The 17,142-nt window shown below is 38.6% G+C and overlaps 1 protein-coding gene across 1 annotated transcript in view; it reads left to right on the forward strand.

Annotated features, from left to right (window-relative positions):
• The window catches only part of srrm4 (serine/arginine repetitive matrix 4), a 64,135-nt gene extending 49,509 nt beyond the window's left edge, over nucleotides 1–14,626 (forward strand). Inside the window, exons 7-13 of the mRNA XM_034118476.1 lie at nucleotides 6,492–6,569; nucleotides 7,352–7,517; nucleotides 10,499–10,821; nucleotides 11,019–11,213; nucleotides 12,160–12,261; nucleotides 12,378–12,533; nucleotides 13,428–14,626. Of these exons, the coding sequence (XP_033974367.1) occupies nucleotides 6,492–6,569; nucleotides 7,352–7,517; nucleotides 10,499–10,821; nucleotides 11,019–11,213; nucleotides 12,160–12,261; nucleotides 12,378–12,533; nucleotides 13,428–13,698 (1,291 nt within the window). The 3' untranslated portion in view covers nucleotides 13,699–14,626. The remainder of the gene's footprint in view (nucleotides 1–6,491; nucleotides 6,570–7,351; nucleotides 7,518–10,498; nucleotides 10,822–11,018; nucleotides 11,214–12,159; nucleotides 12,262–12,377; nucleotides 12,534–13,427) is intronic.
• Nucleotides 14,627–17,142: the final 2,516 nt, after the last annotated feature.

Here is a 17,142-nt window from a genome sequence, read left to right on the forward strand (position 1 = left end):
GGGAATTCTTTTTTGTTGCCATTAGTTCTTCGTGAGATTGATCCTGTTGGACTCAGTACTAGTGAAACTACCCCCACAAGTACTATGGAGAACTTACTGTGTACTTTTCCAATAATCCTCTGTCAATGTCCCCTCCTGAGAACAAGAATGCATGTTTCTCTGCTATTTTGAATAAGCGTTAAAAAAAACTTTCTTCATGAGACTGATATTGTTGGACAGAGTATTTTAAGAGGATGGTAGACATGATATCAGCAATACTTCCAGTCAGTACTCCGGCAGCAGCATTTTACACCTTGGAAAGTCTTTAGAGACTGGCCTGGATAGCTGGTCTATCCTTCAGCAAAGTGACACACACTGTCACTCTTGTTGCCCTCTTATGATGCTGCTGTCTTTTAATATAGGATTATTTCTCTGCTCCTAGTTCATTCCTCGCAGATTCTTCCATCAGTCCCAGTCATTGCATGTCAGTCAATAGAGCTTCGAAAAATGTGTCCAATCCAGCAAAATGTTTTTTTGTGAGTGAAGGCCAGAGCTAAATTATAGATTGTTTGATTGTGTAATTACAAGGTGAGAGAAAATAAATCCACATCCTCTTATGAAACCTATTTTATTTCCTTTTCCATGTTATACTTATACTTACTTGCATTAGAACATTTGCATGTTGAACTACATGCTGATATATCTTCCCCAGCCTCAAGCAAATAGATTAAAATAAATTGATTCATAATTTAAAAACAATTATTAAAATGTATAAATTAATAATGTTGTGTGCAAATATTTTAAATTTAAATATAAAATGAAAAGAAAAATTACTTTTGAAATGATTTCTCACAAAAACCTTTCTAAATTATAGTAAATTATTAAAGAAGGTTTAGTCAATATACGTTTTTCTGCCTAAAATAGTTGAAATTGAACGTAAACTATATCAAACACCATATGCATGGCAATTAACCCATTTTTGCCCACTATTTAAATTGACTTTGGTTAGTTAATACAAATATTGATATTATATATATATATATATATATATATATATATATATATAGCATATATATATATAGCATATCATTGATGCAGTCTTTCTGAACACTTTTTTTTTTAAATACTGCAAATTAAGAATATTTTAAATTCTTTGCACAGATAGTGCCTTAACCTGAATTTGAAAACACGTGGCAACTTTATTAATACAGCAGTTGAAAAGATTTGTGGAAGGATACATTCTTCATGGGCTTCTATAGGCGCGTTCACACCGGAGTACTTTTACCCGACACCATAATAAGAACTGGATACAGCGTGGGAGGCGGGGCCTCGTTCATTCCTATGAGAGTTGCTCATTGGCGCATGAAGACAAAATGGCCCAACTTTTGAGAGAGCGAAACGTCACAAAAGTATTCATATAATCATATAATCCGTTCTTATTGTGCATCCATGGGTAAAACTCATGTACTGAACACGTCACATGAACGTGCCGGGGGGCGCGGTCCCGTGGGTTAGATCCGCGTTCATAATGTTGAGGAAAATAACTCTCAGAATAACGTTATTAGCACATTTTACAAAGGGCTATACAAATGTTCATACTGGGTAGTTTATTTAGTTTAAAAAAAATTATCCAACGATTTAAAGACGTCTCTTTCCCAATGTTAGTCAATGAGAAAAAGTCTTTCCGGCCCAGCGACTGATACGGAAGTGTAGTACCGCCGTTTGGCCACAACAAATATTTTCCTCAGAGTCCGGCGCACTTCCTGGGGGCTTGGGCATCACCCTTACAGCATCAGGACAATATCATATGGAGTCAGACACTGGAAGTGTGCTGGAGGCTGATGCGTTGACTGGGACTGATGGAAGGATGAGGCTGATGAGACTGAAGAATCGGCGAGGAACGAACTAGCGGCTGAGAAATAATCCTATATTAAAAGACAGCAGCATCATAAGAGGCCAACAAGAGTGACAGAGTGTGTCACTTTGCTGAAGGATATTTGTGACCAGCTATCCAGGCCAGACTCTAAATACTTTCAAAGGGGTAAAAATGCTGCTGCCGGAGTACTGACTGGAAGTATTGCTGATATTATGTCTACCATCCTCTTAAAATACTCTGTCCAACAATATAAGTATCATGAAGAAAGGTGTTTTAACGCTTATTAAAAATAGCAGAGAAACATGCATTCTTGTACTCAGGAGGGGACATTGACAGAGGATTACTGGAAAAGTACACAGTAAGTACTTCATAGTACTTGTGGGGGTAGTTTCACTAGTACTGAGTCCAACGGGATCAATCTCACGAAGAACTAATGGCAACAAAAAAGAATTCCCTCATCAAACTTAGCCGAAGTGGCTTGATTTTGTTATCAGCAGGTGACTTTGACAGAGTATTTCTCAAAAAATACACAGTAAAAGTACTTCAATGTATTGTTAGTAGTAGGCGGGGGGTGCTGCGGGAGTGTCTGCGTGCGCATCTCTCCCAGATGAGCTGAACAGTTTTTTTGCACGCTTTGAGAGCAGCCGGGCTGTGGAGGTACAGAGGGACCAGGAGCCCTGCCCTTTTGTTTTAAATAGGGCAGATGTGTGTAAATCCTTTAAAAGGGTTAACCCACACAAGGCTCCTGGACCTGATGGCATCCCTGGCCGTGTTCTCAGGGTGTGTGCAGTTCAGCTGGCAGAGGTGTTCACAGACATCTTCAACAGGTCCCTGTTGCAGTCTGTAGTCCCCACATGCTTCAAACATTCCACTATCGTTCCTGTCCCAAAAAAGACAATCATCACCTGCCCCAACGACTACCGCCCAGTATCACTCACCTCCACCATAATGAAGTGCTTTGAGCGGTTAGTCAAATCATTGAGTTGAGACTGTTAAAAAATTGAACTGTTGAAACAACTTCAAAACATTCATCTGCTACTCAGTAATATGTATCTAATACCTAATATATATATATCATTCCAATAACTTGTATATAGACTCGTACTGCACTATTCCACATCATCACTTTATTTTATAACTATTTTTCTTTTTGTATTGCTCTTGCTCTTATTGTTATTATGTCATTATGTTGCATTGTTGGAGAAGCCTGTGACATAAGATTTTCAACTACATAATTACTCTGTAGCTATGTCAGTTTGACAATAAAGAACCTTGAACCTTGAGGCTTACTAATACAAAGTCCAACAGTATCAATTTCATTAAGAACTAATGTAAAAATTGTATTTTTATCATTCATCAAAGATAGCAGAAAAACATGCATTATGTAGCCTACTATGGAGGGGACTTTGACAGAGGATTACTCACAAAGTACACAGTAAAAGTACTTCATTTTATTTCTGGTAGAAGTCAAACTAGTACCAAGTCCAACAGTGTCAGTGTTCTTAAGAACTTGAGGTAAAAAATATTTGTATCACTCGTCAAATATAGCAGGAAAAATGAAGAGCAGCTGATTTGGAAAAACAAACGCGAGGGACGGCTGACTTGACCGCAGTGCAGAATCGCTGTAGGCCTATAGTTTAAATCTCCTAACAATGTTGTCCATTTTAGACATAGGCTTATTATATTTACAGCCCTTAATAACATCCATTTTCTGAGCTCAATATGTGTCTTGGCCGTTTTCGTTGTGATCGCTAAATTCCCCTTGTTTATAATAATTTATCACCGTTCCAAGCAAACGAGTGCTTTTGTTTTGAAATCACTTCCGTGAGTTTCGCCCCGCCCCTCGCTCCAAGGACCATTTTACGGAGCCCCCTAGGGGACATGGAGAAGAAAAACTAAATTATTTGAAAAAAAAAAAATAATAATAATGTTTTTGCGATATCTCGCAAAACCCCTTTACGAGATCTCGCAATACTTTTCATTTAGCTCAATGTACTTCCTGGTCAGTTCGGCAACACAGAAACCACAACAATGGAGCGGTTCATCGATTTTACTTTGAGCTTGGCCTTAAATATAAAGATATAACATCAGTGCTTGGCAATAGGCACAGGTTTCACATAAGTGAAAGACACCTCAAGAGAACACTCAGAGCGAGGGGACATGCACGTCACAAAGCATACCCTGAGCTGAGTTATTGACAGATTCGAATTTCATGGATCAATAACTCATGAACATAACGTTGTGAAAATACAAACAACATGACTTTACAATCATAGCAAGGTAGACAACGAGCGACAGAGTCGTTTTTATCAGAACAGTTCGATACGCATCGTCATCCGAGCTAAACTTCAAGAATTGGTCACAATCTGCAGCTGGAGGAGGGAGAGGAGTGCTTAGGGACCGTCTACAAACTGCAACGGGGTTTTGCGAGATCTCGCAAAGGTTTTGCGAGATCTCGCAAAACATTTTTATTTATTTATTTTTTTTATTATTTAGCAAAAAGCAAAAACGCCTCGCAGACGCTCTACCGTTTACTTGTTTAATAAAGAAAAACAAATGGACCGTAGATACACGGATTCTGACCTCATCTGCGCTCTTATTTTGTAAGGTAACTTCCGGTAGCAGAATATGAAAAAACTGTAGTTTTTTTGTTTCTGTTCTCTAGTGATTTTATTTTTTGTTTGGAGAAGTAGAAAATTATAATCATCTCGTTTTTTAAGTTTAGTAAATCACTTTTTGACCATGATAAAGAAAAACACCTTGTATTTCAATTTTGGTTTTTCAATTTTAAAACGAAAATTAAATATCCAGTCGTTTTTTGTTTTTGAATATCCATTTGTGAAAAGAAAATCCAATGACCAAAACATACACTGGCCGCCCATCCACCCTTTTCAGAACAGCCATTGCTGAGGAAGAAAGAGAAAGCATCCTCACATGTAGGGACACGAAGGGTGAATACACAAACTCGCAGGCGTTTATTTCTCTGAGCAAAGCGTGAAAAAGCCCTCGTAGAAGAGGAAAAAGCGATTGAATGCTTGAGCCACAAAGGGAGTTAAAAAGGGGTGAAAGAGGGTAAGAGAAACCAATTTCATACTGTGATCTTGCAACATCTTATAATTCGACTTTGGATGAGCGCGCCGTTGTTTGTAAGCAGTGCACAGAGCCAAGTTCAGTTGCTTCTTACTTCAACATAATCCATTCCTTTTCCAGCTCACTTCAACTCTCGCCTCTTTTATGCTCTTCATGCCTTCGCTGTTTCTTTATACTTTCACTTTCTCTGATGTGCTCTCCTATTTTTCCTGCTCATATGCATCAGAAAAAACAAGATTCAAACATTTTGCATATGCCAGTCATTTTACATATGCTACAGGGTATAGCCAGTGAGCAAGATGCCATCCACATTCCTAACCCTTCTTGCTGTGCTCTGATTGGTCGATTGTTTTTTCAACGGGGAGGTAAAACATCAGTAAGCACAACCCCTGACCTATTTGAATTACTTTTAAAGAAAGTCAGTAAGTTAGTTGCTGACATTTGGTGAAGCAGCGCTAATGCCAAGAAAAAGATGCCCAATGGGGAGGGTTAGGGTTACACATATGTTGTCAAACAGGATCTACAATGTAATTTAATGTTACTTGCAAGATATGCGGGGAGACTAAGATGGAGAATATCACAAATCAAAGTTCCTGGGCCAGATATCAGGCTGGGGTATGTTGATGGAGCCTCTAACCCTAGGCCAACACGGTCCTAGCAGTAGAATTGTCAGGTGTAAATGTCCTAAATAGTTAATGGACAATTTTCCTTGTTCTTCATTGGCCTGCCGACTTTGTGCAGTTGCACACAAACACACAGCCTACCTGTGCAGCCATTATTACAGACCTTTGAGTTTTAAGTGGTTTATTTCAGAGTTTTCTGCAATGTCAGTGGACCCCAAGAGGGCATTCAGATAGTTCCAATGGTCCCTAGAGAAAGGGTATTTTATACTAATCAATTCTCTATAGAATTGAGCCTTATGTAACTAATACCCATAACAGTGACTATTTTTAACATAGGTTTCACTTGTTGAACTTATCTCCTCAACTTAAGTAAAGAACCATAGAATCCAGTGCTTTTTATGATCCAATAACCAAATCTTTTCAGATGACGGTCCCTGAAGCAACATTTTTAAATAAACAGGCCTTTGATCCAATGTACCTGAATTGAAGTGCCTGACTTGAAAAAGGTTAATCCATTGGTTTAGATAACTAACTGTTGTTCATTGATAGGCTGATCGTTTGACTGCTTGTGTTTCTTTAAATGTCTCACTTTGTGATAGCGATGTTTTGTTCCCTGTTCTCACCACTTAATTTAGTATATCATAATGGTATAAGAAGGTAAAAGGTGGAGGCTGAAGACATAGCGGAGCACGTCTTCCTTTATTACACAACATAAAGGGTATACAGTATGTGCAATATGTACAAAGATGCAAACGTAAGCCATTTCCATTGGTATAGAACAAATAGAAGGAGTCAATACTTGGTAAATCAAATAAACTGATAAGCTGATTATAAAAGTAGTCAAGTACTTCCTGTGGATTGATTGCTTGTAGTACTCTGAGCTCCTTATCCACTGGTGTCTTCTCTCCTCATCACCTCCTCAGTTCACGGACTCGGCGGAGGCGACGCTATCGGAGGTCAGAGTCGGACAGTTCTTCTTACCGATCGTCCGCAGAGGACAGGTAGGAAGCTGTCCCTCCCCCTCTTCACCCCCCTTTACTCCCTCAGTTTATCTTATCAGCTCCGGGTGTCTGCCGGTTTCCTGGTCACACCAGAGCGATGACTGATAAGGCAGAGGTGACTTCCTGATCTCAGGCACGACCGGCCCTTATCAGAACTTCACAGGAAGTGGCCCCATATTCCCTCCACAGATCAATGCACTCCATTATAATGACATATTGCAAAAATCTTGAAAGATGAAGGATGTTGTTTTTCACAGTTTTTATGGATTTTACTGAAAAGGGTGGACACGTAAGGATCTCTAGAGGAAGAAGTTGACCCTGGTGATAATTGCTTTTTAAATAATCATTGATCAACACTGAATGCAGAACATTGCACTTAGCATCAGAGCGCCACTTAGCGCCATCTTTATGAACACTTCAATAAGTGAACTTTGACCTGTTAATCTGTAAGACTCACTTCCGTTTGAACTTAAATTGAGGTTTGATTTTCAAAAGAACAATTACATTTAATTATATTAAATATGTTTATAGCTTTTTATTACACAAATATTATTATTATTATGATTTTATTGGGTTTAGAGAAAAAAAACATGGACATTTAAATAAATAATGATTTGGCTTTAAAATACATTATTATAAAGAAAATTAAAAATAATTTCAGCTATTTTCCTAGGTAGAAAAAGGCTCGAGAAGACATTCTCTTGAGTGCAGAATTAGCTGTAAGTGATTTGAAGTATTAATGTCACGATGCTATGTAACTTAAACTAAGCATTTTCCCACAGACACTACCTGCAGAGATCTGTTGTTCATCACACATTAGGAGACCTGGCAGCTGTAGTAGAGGAAAACAACGGAATGCTTGACCATACCGACCTGAAGTGGAGACCCGCCACCAAATCAGTGTGTAAAACGGCTCCAAAATATCGCTCCATCCTCTCCACCGCCACCGTAAGTACACTTCAGACCTCTAACGCTGCTGGGTCGATTCCATATCTCAGTTATGGCCATGTGAAACAGCTCATTCTCAGTCAAAATGAAATGCCTACAGAGAGGCAGTTGGGTTTGGAAAATCCTCATTTAAAAGAAGAAATTATATTTTGAAACTCAGCTGCTTTAAAGGAACAATATTCCCAAAAAATATTCATGGCCTGACTGATCTTTTATTAATTATTTATTTGTACAGTTATTTTGTCAGTTCTTGTTTTCTAAAACCTAATACAGTATAGACCTCTCCATAACTATAATGATACTGCTGGGAAAAGGACACATTCTTTGTATTGAGGCAATGTGAATACAGTGTTTTTTAATCCTTATTTTCCCTTCTATAAATAAAGTTCTGGATTCAAATGAAAACCAACACCAAGAAAAAAATACTCAATTTTCGGAGCTATTACTATGAATTTCATTTAGAAAAATGTGTTCAGTGATGTCAAAGAATATTCAGTGCCAATATTTTTCAATAATTGTTTTAGGACTGTGTTGCAAGTTGTGTTGGTCAAGGTGAGGATAATACTGTGTGTCAGCTTTAACTGTTGACTAGATTTTGAGTTGACCCACAGTATACTGGATGTAAAAAAGCCAGTACTTTATATTAAGATGTGTCTGTAGTTAGATCTGCGGGGTACTGCTAGGAACACAGCTAAATTGAGTATAGCTGCACAGGAAGTGAAGCATTTGTTGTGTATAAGGAACACAAATTAGATTTTAAAAAACTGTTTTCATGCAAGAAGGAGAAAGGAAGCACATGTTTATTGTCTTGGGTCATCAAAAGTTCAACATGGGATTAGTCACTTCTGCTTCCTCCACACACACACACACACACACACAGCGCTGGCATTGGATTCAATTGTACCTACTTAATTCATGTCAGAATAATTGTAAGGGAGACTGGGCTGAAGGGAAAATAAGTCACAGAATGATCACATGATTTTTTGAATTATTAGTATGTTCTTAAGCAACAACAAAAATCAGGTAAAAAAATCATTGTTTTATTTACTTTTTTATTTTGATCTAATTACCGGTAAACACTTCTGGTTTAGACGGAGAGTATTTTGTGTTTGATGTCTAAATACTTGCATACTAGCTTTCTTTCTGGACTGAGGATTTACTGTACATACACATCAAAATATGTTTTATATATATCCACGACTCAACTGTGAATCACAGCGTTGAGACGACAGCATTTTCCAAATGTGCTGTTTATTACAGGTTGATTATCTTTTTTCTTTTAAGTGATGTTCTCCCATAGAGCCTTATAAAAGCTGTACAGCTTTGTCCTTAAACTCATTGTCCCGTGCTTACGGAGTGTGAAATATATGTAATTTCTCTCCAGCAATCATTAAATTATGCTAATTGCACATAATGTTTTTAATTACACACCACAGGGTTTTCATTGAAATACAATAAATTAATCCATATATTGAATCATGCCTGGCATTCAATATCCCAAAGTCTTTTAGGAGGAATTCACAGTTGGTTGCTGAGGGGACGCCTTACTGTATTGCAATAACTCTGTGGTATTTGCATTTGTTTTGGGGGTTTGGTTTGGTAAATGTAATTTCAAAAGCAATGCCGAATGATCTTTGTTTAATATTTCTTTCCCCCAAAAAGCAATCCAGAAAGGGACAGGTAGGTATGACCGGACAGAATAACCCCCAGAAAACCCTCTAACCCTGTAAATGTAACTAATGAAATGATTTTGTGGTGGGAGAATAAAAAAGACAAAAACAAAATTGAAAGCTCACAAGAACCATTTGAAATGTTTATTTGAAGGCAACTTATCACAACAAATATCTCCAGGTGACGGTAAAAGATGTCTCTGTTTAATAAATGTCTTTCTGTGAGCGAGAACGATGCGAGAGGTAGACAGGATTGTAGAGGAACTAAGATTTGTTTATTTCCCTCAGGGGTTCCTCTGTTGTATTGACTTTAGACTAGATAATGGAACACCTTCGGGAGGACAGACTAGATAAAGAAAGAGTGACTCCTTATCAATAAATAAACAGAGATCATCATTTTATTAGTCAGCTATGATCCTTGGAGAGACACTATATTTTTCCCGTGCATGGACGTCTGCAGTCAAAAACTTTAATAGCTGCTTTGTGCAGTTGTACTTTAAAAGTACGCTCTCAGAAAAACTCCATAACAATGCACCATTAAGGAGAGAAAAAGGAATATACCAATATAGGTCTAACTGGCTCTGGGTTTGAAGAGAGGGTTATTGTCTTTTTCTTGCAATTGACGACTCTAATGATGCACTTATGTTGCCCGCTCTTCCCTTTTTCTTACACCTTACCTACTTAAGGAGGAAATCTTGATTGGTAAGTCGATGCTATCCGCAGATTTAGGGATTTACTTGTAGGTCGCTGCAGGCAAATGATTTACTTCTTACAGGAGAAAGAGCACAGTCATCTGTCCCATTCTGAGGGCTTTCTTAGTTAGAATGATGGGATCTCTCTTTGTCTGCAAATCCTTTTCATTTATACATAATACCCATTTTGTGATGTTTGTTCAAAGTTCTTAAATGAGGCTTTTCAAGGGGGCTATTGTTTACTCTTTTTCTCTTCACTCGAGTTAGAACCGGTAGATCTTTCCACGCATAGTTTTCTCTCTAGTCTCTGCTCTTTTGTTGTTCCTTTCATATAATTGTTTTAGATTAGACTTACTTTATCTCAATTAGTTTCTTTTTGATTTATTTGTTTATAGTTCATTTCAGACTTTCTTTTGGGGTTAATCGCATGCTTCAAATTTGCATGATGTCTTTATCTTTTAAAATGTTCTGTCCTGAGGAAAAAAGAAATCCCTTCTCTTTGTTTTCAAGGGGAATATGTGCCTTTGTAGTAGAGTATTCACAGTGCATCAAAGCAGATAGCAGGTTCCATTTATCAACTCGTTTGGTTTTAAACTGCAGCTTATTTGTCTGTTTGCAGATTTTGTCACCAAAACCTGGAAACGAGCTTTTACACGGAAAAGAGTCTCAGCATTTATCGGGCCAGACCAAAGCTCCACACGATTACGATTCTGGGAATGACACGTCTTCGCCTCCGTCAAGCAAAACTGGTGTTTTTCAGGCGATTGTCACTGACAACAAGAGGAACCACTGTAAACGCCTGGCCTCGCCAGAGAAGCTGAAGTTCACTGACAGAGACAATGCCTCTGATTCAGGAAACTCTGTGACAAGCTACGCTTCCCTGTGCAAACCTTACAGAGAGGACAGCTTGTCTGCAACGCTTTTCAGTGGAAACGGCAAGAGGTAAAGTTCTTAATAAATATAGCATCTGAATGAATACTTACCAGGAAAACTGCAGGTTGTTGATCTTCACACTCTGTTTCCCTATTTTGAAAATAGTCAATCTCGAGTCAGAAAAAGGAAGAGCTTTTATTAAAAAGAACCCAAGATACAGTTTTGTTTTTTGTCTTTTAAAGTAGTGAAACTTGTTTTCTTCGCAGAGAGCAAATAACCTTGGGGTGCCGGGTAGATGTTGTGAGATCTCCAAAGACCTCCCACTGCTCTCGAAGGGCGAGGAAGTCGTCTCGAAGGCGACTGAAGGCCCGATTATCCAGCAGCAGGAGTAGGAGCAGATCCTCAGGAAGTTCCAGATATTCCGGACGCTATTCCCGAAGCCTGTCACGGTCATCATGCAGGTGGGTTAACTACTCGTTGTAAATGACCATCATCCACTAATTCCAAAGTTAATAAGGACATTTCCACTCGTATGTACTTCAATTAGCACATCAAAAAGTGAAAATGTAGGAGACCACAGTAGGTCCAGGCGGAAATATCTCAACAACTGTTCAAATGAATTGCCATGAAATGTGGTACGGGTGTCTGTGTTGCCAAAAGAAAAAACCCTTATGGCTTTGGTGATCCATTTTCCGAGTGCCACCTGCAGGTCAAAGTTGTTGCTTATCCTGAAAATGTCTCAACATCTACCTGATTAATTGGCAAAAGATACATCACAGACATTTACTCTTGGCTTTGGTGATTCAGTGACCTCCTGTAATAACACCATGAGGTTCACATTTGGGGTTGGAGATTTACTCTGGATGACTGAAAAAACTTTAGGTCAGGGGGTTAACCACATGTCCTGAGCAGCTAGTGAGTTCCAAGGTAAATTATTTGCCTGTCCTGACTGCTTGCTGCATGTCATTTCCCACGCTCATGCCTTTATTCACTAACACTATTCAATGAAGGTATGTAAATAAATAATCAATCCATCCAATACTTTATTTTACCTGCAAAACCAAGAACTGTTGCTTTATGTTAAGTGCTAATATGTTATGTTAGCATACTAAAATGACACTAGCATTGTCACTGTGAGCGTGTGCTATCAATCCGTCTGGAACAGTACCATTCTGTAAAGCCAATTTAACAAACGGTGTAATTCCAACTTCCACATCATCATGTGATACCATTTACCCTAAACATGATTTATCCCATAGACTTACTTTGGGAAACAGCCTTTTGTAAATAGCAATATAACATTGTTTGATGCTGACATTTCAGGAATAAAGGAAATGAGGTTATGGAATCGTTACTTCTGCATCTATGCTCAATACCAAGAGATAATTGTCCTTTTTTCTTTGCCAGCTCATACTCGCGCTCCCCGAGTCATTCAGCTGATCTGAGGCGGCGAGGCAGCGTGGCCAGCCTGAGCTCCAGAGGAAGCCACTCCAGATACAGTGCTGACAGGTAAACATTGCAAAACCTCCCGGCTGCCAATGACTCCTCATTCGGGGTGTACAGGAACAAATAAACATAAACATTGTTGGTTATCCATGTTTCTCATTGTCATGTCTGCTTCCCAGATTACGAGAAAGAAAGAGAACTCATAGCTCCAGAGATGCAGATGTGAAGCATGCACAAAAGGTTAGTGGGAAGAGACAAAGACGCAAATCCTACTCTCCTATGAAGAAGAGGAGAAGAGACTCACCGAGCCATCTGGAAGCACGCCGGATCACAAGGTAAGGCTTTCCAAGTCGGGTTATTTAAAGCTACAATATACATTGTTATGCCTAAAGGTAGCAAATATCTACTGCAGGTCCCCTCCTTCGCCCCCTCACGTCTCTGAACTGAAATATTTCTAATCGTGTTGATGAGCTGTGTTACCTTGAAATGGCATTTAGCCAGAGGAGGAGATAAGTGTCAGCTCTAAAGCCACGGCAGGTGCTAAAGCAGCAGATGGTGGAACACAGGCAATCTGAGAAGTAAAAAAACAAAACAAGCAAGTGTGATAATCACTGCTTTATTTTTAACAGATCTTGTCTGCCACACACTTTATTTCATAGTCCTGTATGAGTGCAACAAATGATATAAACCCAGAAATATGCACAAAAGCACGACACAGGATGATTAAACTAAAGTATTTTATACAGTTATTTCTCCACCAATCTATACCTGTACTGTTAACAGCTTTGTATATTACCTATAGGCCAAATGGTGTAAAAATAGTGGCTCATAGTGAAGAATTGTCACCTGACTTTGCAGTTCCTCAGCTCTACAGAGCATTTTGGCATCTATCATCTGACTTTTTGGTTTTACTAACACGACATGCTTGTAAAGGAGGTTTTGAATTTCAGCTAAAATAAAGTTTTCTATATGCAGCAACTATCTGGTAAAAGGTTTAGGACCAATTTACATGGGGGTTGACTCGCTTTTGAAGTAATTTGAGGAACTGCAGTTGGCTTAATTTGTATACCCGGAGGTTGCTGCTTGTAACAGCTCTGTAAAGCTCATTTGACACGTTATTTACATGAAAACAATGGTCAATGCCCCTTTAATCTGTGATAAAATCTACACATTGTTGCTTAAATCCTTTCTGTCCGTTCCACACCACTTACCTTTATGTCTCTCCGCAGTGCCAGGAAGCGGCCCATCCCTTATTTCCGCCCCAGTCCTTCTTCAAGCAGTCGGTCCACCAGCGTGTCGTCCTGGAGCAGCCTCTTCACCCGCAGCCGCAGCCGCAGTCCGATACTCAGCCTCAGCAGGAGCAGGAGCCGGAGCCGGAGACACAGTTACTCCTCTTACAGGAGCTACAGCCGCAGTTCATCCTGGAACTCCATCTTTGGGAGTCGCAGCCGGAGTCGGAGTCGCTGTTCGTTACACAAACGCAACAAAACAAGGCATTAAGATTTTAAGAGCAAGTTAAGGAAGCAAAGCACCATTCTTGTTTCTATTTCAGAGAGGACACTGGGTTGGATTAACTGACTGTGTGCGTCTCTGTGCTGCGCTTCAACACTTGAGTGGAAATGTCCCCACAGGGGTCCCACCCCGTCTTTTACTGAGGAAGGAGACTGAATGTCTTTTTGTCCGTTTGTTTTGTTCCAGTACTGCATTCTCCTGGATTAGCACTCACAATGGCCTGAGACTGTTCATCTATTAAATACTTAACAATAGAAACTGCACATAACACAGAAACCGTGTTTATGTATTTGGTCAACACACAATGTTGTTTTTTATTTTAATGTTCAAGCACTGCATTATTCTTTAAAATATATGCTTTAAAATGTTTAATATTTCTTTTTTAAAACGGGGCATATTAAGGCCTGAAGGTACCAACAAGGGTTGAATTTACTTGATAAACATTTGTTTGGTGGCACAATACTGAATGTTGTAGACTTTTGTGCAGAGAAGTGAACTTTCGAGCTGTTTGATCTGAGTGTTTCAGAGGAATAGTCGTCGGAAATAAGGAAAGGTTTATTGCTCTGATCTTTGCACTTCAAAAGGTGGAGAACAAACGCGTTTCCTGTGAAAAATGACACAGCGAGGGTGGCCTGACGGCGAGCAAACTGCCTGTCAGCTCAAATGTCAAATTAATTTATCCTCTGATCAAGTGGAACACAATTGAAATGTCAGTCCATGTAATACCACAGAGAGCGATTGAAACATTGTGCTGCAACAGGAACACATATTTATTTTGAACAATTCTTCAAGTGTCAGAGGAGGCATTTGTTTTGAAAGAATATGAATACTTTAAAGGTGAATATATTGGACTATACTATAATAATTAACTTATGATGGCATTTATTCTCAATTTACTTGAATATTGTTTTTTTTGTTACAACACTGGAACAAAACACATAAATCAACACTGTTTTTATCTTAAGTTATATGACAAAGGAAGGTCAAGTTTCTTTTATTGTGCACCACCATCTTTATTTATTACTTATTTCATATGTATTGGTTAGTTGTCCCTGCCAGTAGTGGCAAATCTTTCTATGCAACACTGTCGATTTGTAGTTATGACACTGCTGTAATTTATTTTTGGTTGGTTGAAAATTATTGTGGATTTTGCCACTTTACTCAAACATACACCTCAAAGCAGAAGATAGTCTTGTTGAGACTGAGGAGCAGAAACTGAAATAGCAGGAAATAGTTCTAACTTTGTGTTTTAAGTTTTCATATTTAATTGCTCTCTTGCCAAAACTGTAATGAAAAGATGAATCCCGCTATCATTTTTAGTCTGCTGAATATGAAGCTACAGCCTGCAGCTGGCTAACTTAGCTTAGCGTAGCATAGAGACTGCCCAAGGAAAAACAGCTAAGATAAGATCTGCCTGAGAGCACCTCCAAGCACACTAATTTAACTGCATTTGACAAGGTGTGTTTATACAGGGATGCACCTTTTTTCCTGCTAATGCTACTTTGAACAACTAATCCTTGTTGGAAAGGTCTGGAGAAGAGCTAAGCTAATTAGCTGTTAGCAGCTGGCGGGCAGCACTAATAATAATAATAATAATAGCTTACATTTATATAATAATAATAATAATACATTTGATTTATATAGCACACTTTAAAAACAACGTCATCTCAAGGTGCTTCACAAAGCTGGAGAAAATAATAAAACAAATAAAATAAAAAGATATCTAAGGAGCATATTGAATAAAATATGGTAATATAAAAAATACAAATAAAAGGTTAAGAGCATAAAAGGTTTAAAATAAAAAAATAAAGTAAAGGACAGTATAGCGCCTTTCATGGGACCCAAGGTCACTGTCTGGCTTGGCTAAAAAAAGGAGCTAACAGCCAAATCTATTAAGTAAAATAAAGAATGGATGAATGTGAATTCCAATGTTATCATGATGCATTCAAAGTGATATTTTAAAAATGTTTTTGTTTTTTTTGCGTGAAACTTGGATCACAGTTAAAGATTTTTCTCAAGCAATTAAAAAATAGATATTAAAGAGGGAAATACATCCTGTTTAACCTCCTAGAGTTGTTTAACTTGTGACATAAGAAGACAACTATTTGTCCATTGTTTCCAGTCTTTATGCTAAGCTAAGCTAACTGGCTGCTCATCATAACTTGATATTTGCATTACATTTAACTCGGCAAGAAAGCAAATTATTTTAGAAAAGTTGAAAGGTATTTCTTTGAAGTACATTTTGAAGCTGCTTTCACTGAGTTTGAATCTACAAAGGAAGTTTGAGACTGCCTTTGCATATAATTAAGATACTCATTATTCTGGCTTATTTCAAATCCATCATTGTGTCTGTGTAACTGCTCCAGGCCTCACAGACTGCTCTCTATGCACTCAATACTCCCAGCTTATTTCCCTGAATGTCAACTAAATTGGACGAATGAGGGAATTATGATGCTGGAAGACGAAGGGACTTGCCACAAAAGTCATTCATAAACCATAAAGTGATGACGACTCGTGTCAACCAGCGTTGACGAAGTGCCGGTGGAAGATTTGTGCAGTCGCGTTGATAAACTACATGGGCTCCCAGGCCCCAGCGCGGGCCTCTCCCTATCTCACAATGTAAAGTTTGAAATCGGTTCTCGTGCAAGATAATTTTGTATAGCCTATGTGATTACTGTGGTGTAAATATGCATCTACGTTGTATAAAGATGTTATAATTGATTGACAGAATGTTATTCAGGCCTTGTTGGATGTTAAAATGTTGGTATAGATATGATGCATTGAGCAGTGGTCGAGGAACAGAAGACAATATTCCCGTCTGGCACAATCCATGGACTCTAGATGTGTCTGTGCTAAAGACCCTTCTGATCATGTCATGTTATTTAAAAAAAATCCCAATAACAAGGTCATAGCAATAGTGATCCAGTGTTTTAGTGTTGAATTATGCATAACCCCCTTGTTTTCCATATGAAAGAGCGTATTGCAAAATGATGTTGTTCGTACTGTCACGTTTTATCTTGTGTCAGTGGGAACTCCGCACTGTAATAACACCTGGAAATTGAATTGTCCCCAGGAAATCAACTTTCCCTTTCACTGCGTGTTTAGAATAAGCTCTATAAAATCATGTTCTGAATAAAATGTGTTATGCTCCTAAATCACACTTATTTGCCCCCAGTAAACACAAGCCTCCTTCACAAAGTTGACTTCTCTTAGCTATTTTGTTTTATCCGTACTGTGACATCAGTGTGTTGACCTGAAGCTCTGCGTTATCTTCTATTAAAAAGCAAGTGAGTCACCAATAGGAGGAACTCTGTCTGAGTGACATCTGGACAGTAACTTAATTTGGAGAAGGGGGTGGCTGCTCTCTGGTCAGCTGTTGCGCCTGCACTGCAAGAAATATCCAAAGCAGTAAGTATTTATACCTAATCTATT

Source organism: Trematomus bernacchii, unplaced genomic scaffold, assembly GCF_902827165.1.
Source record: "Trematomus bernacchii unplaced genomic scaffold, fTreBer1.1, whole genome shotgun sequence".
Lineage (NCBI taxonomy): Eukaryota > Metazoa > Chordata > Actinopteri > Perciformes > Nototheniidae > Trematomus > Trematomus bernacchii.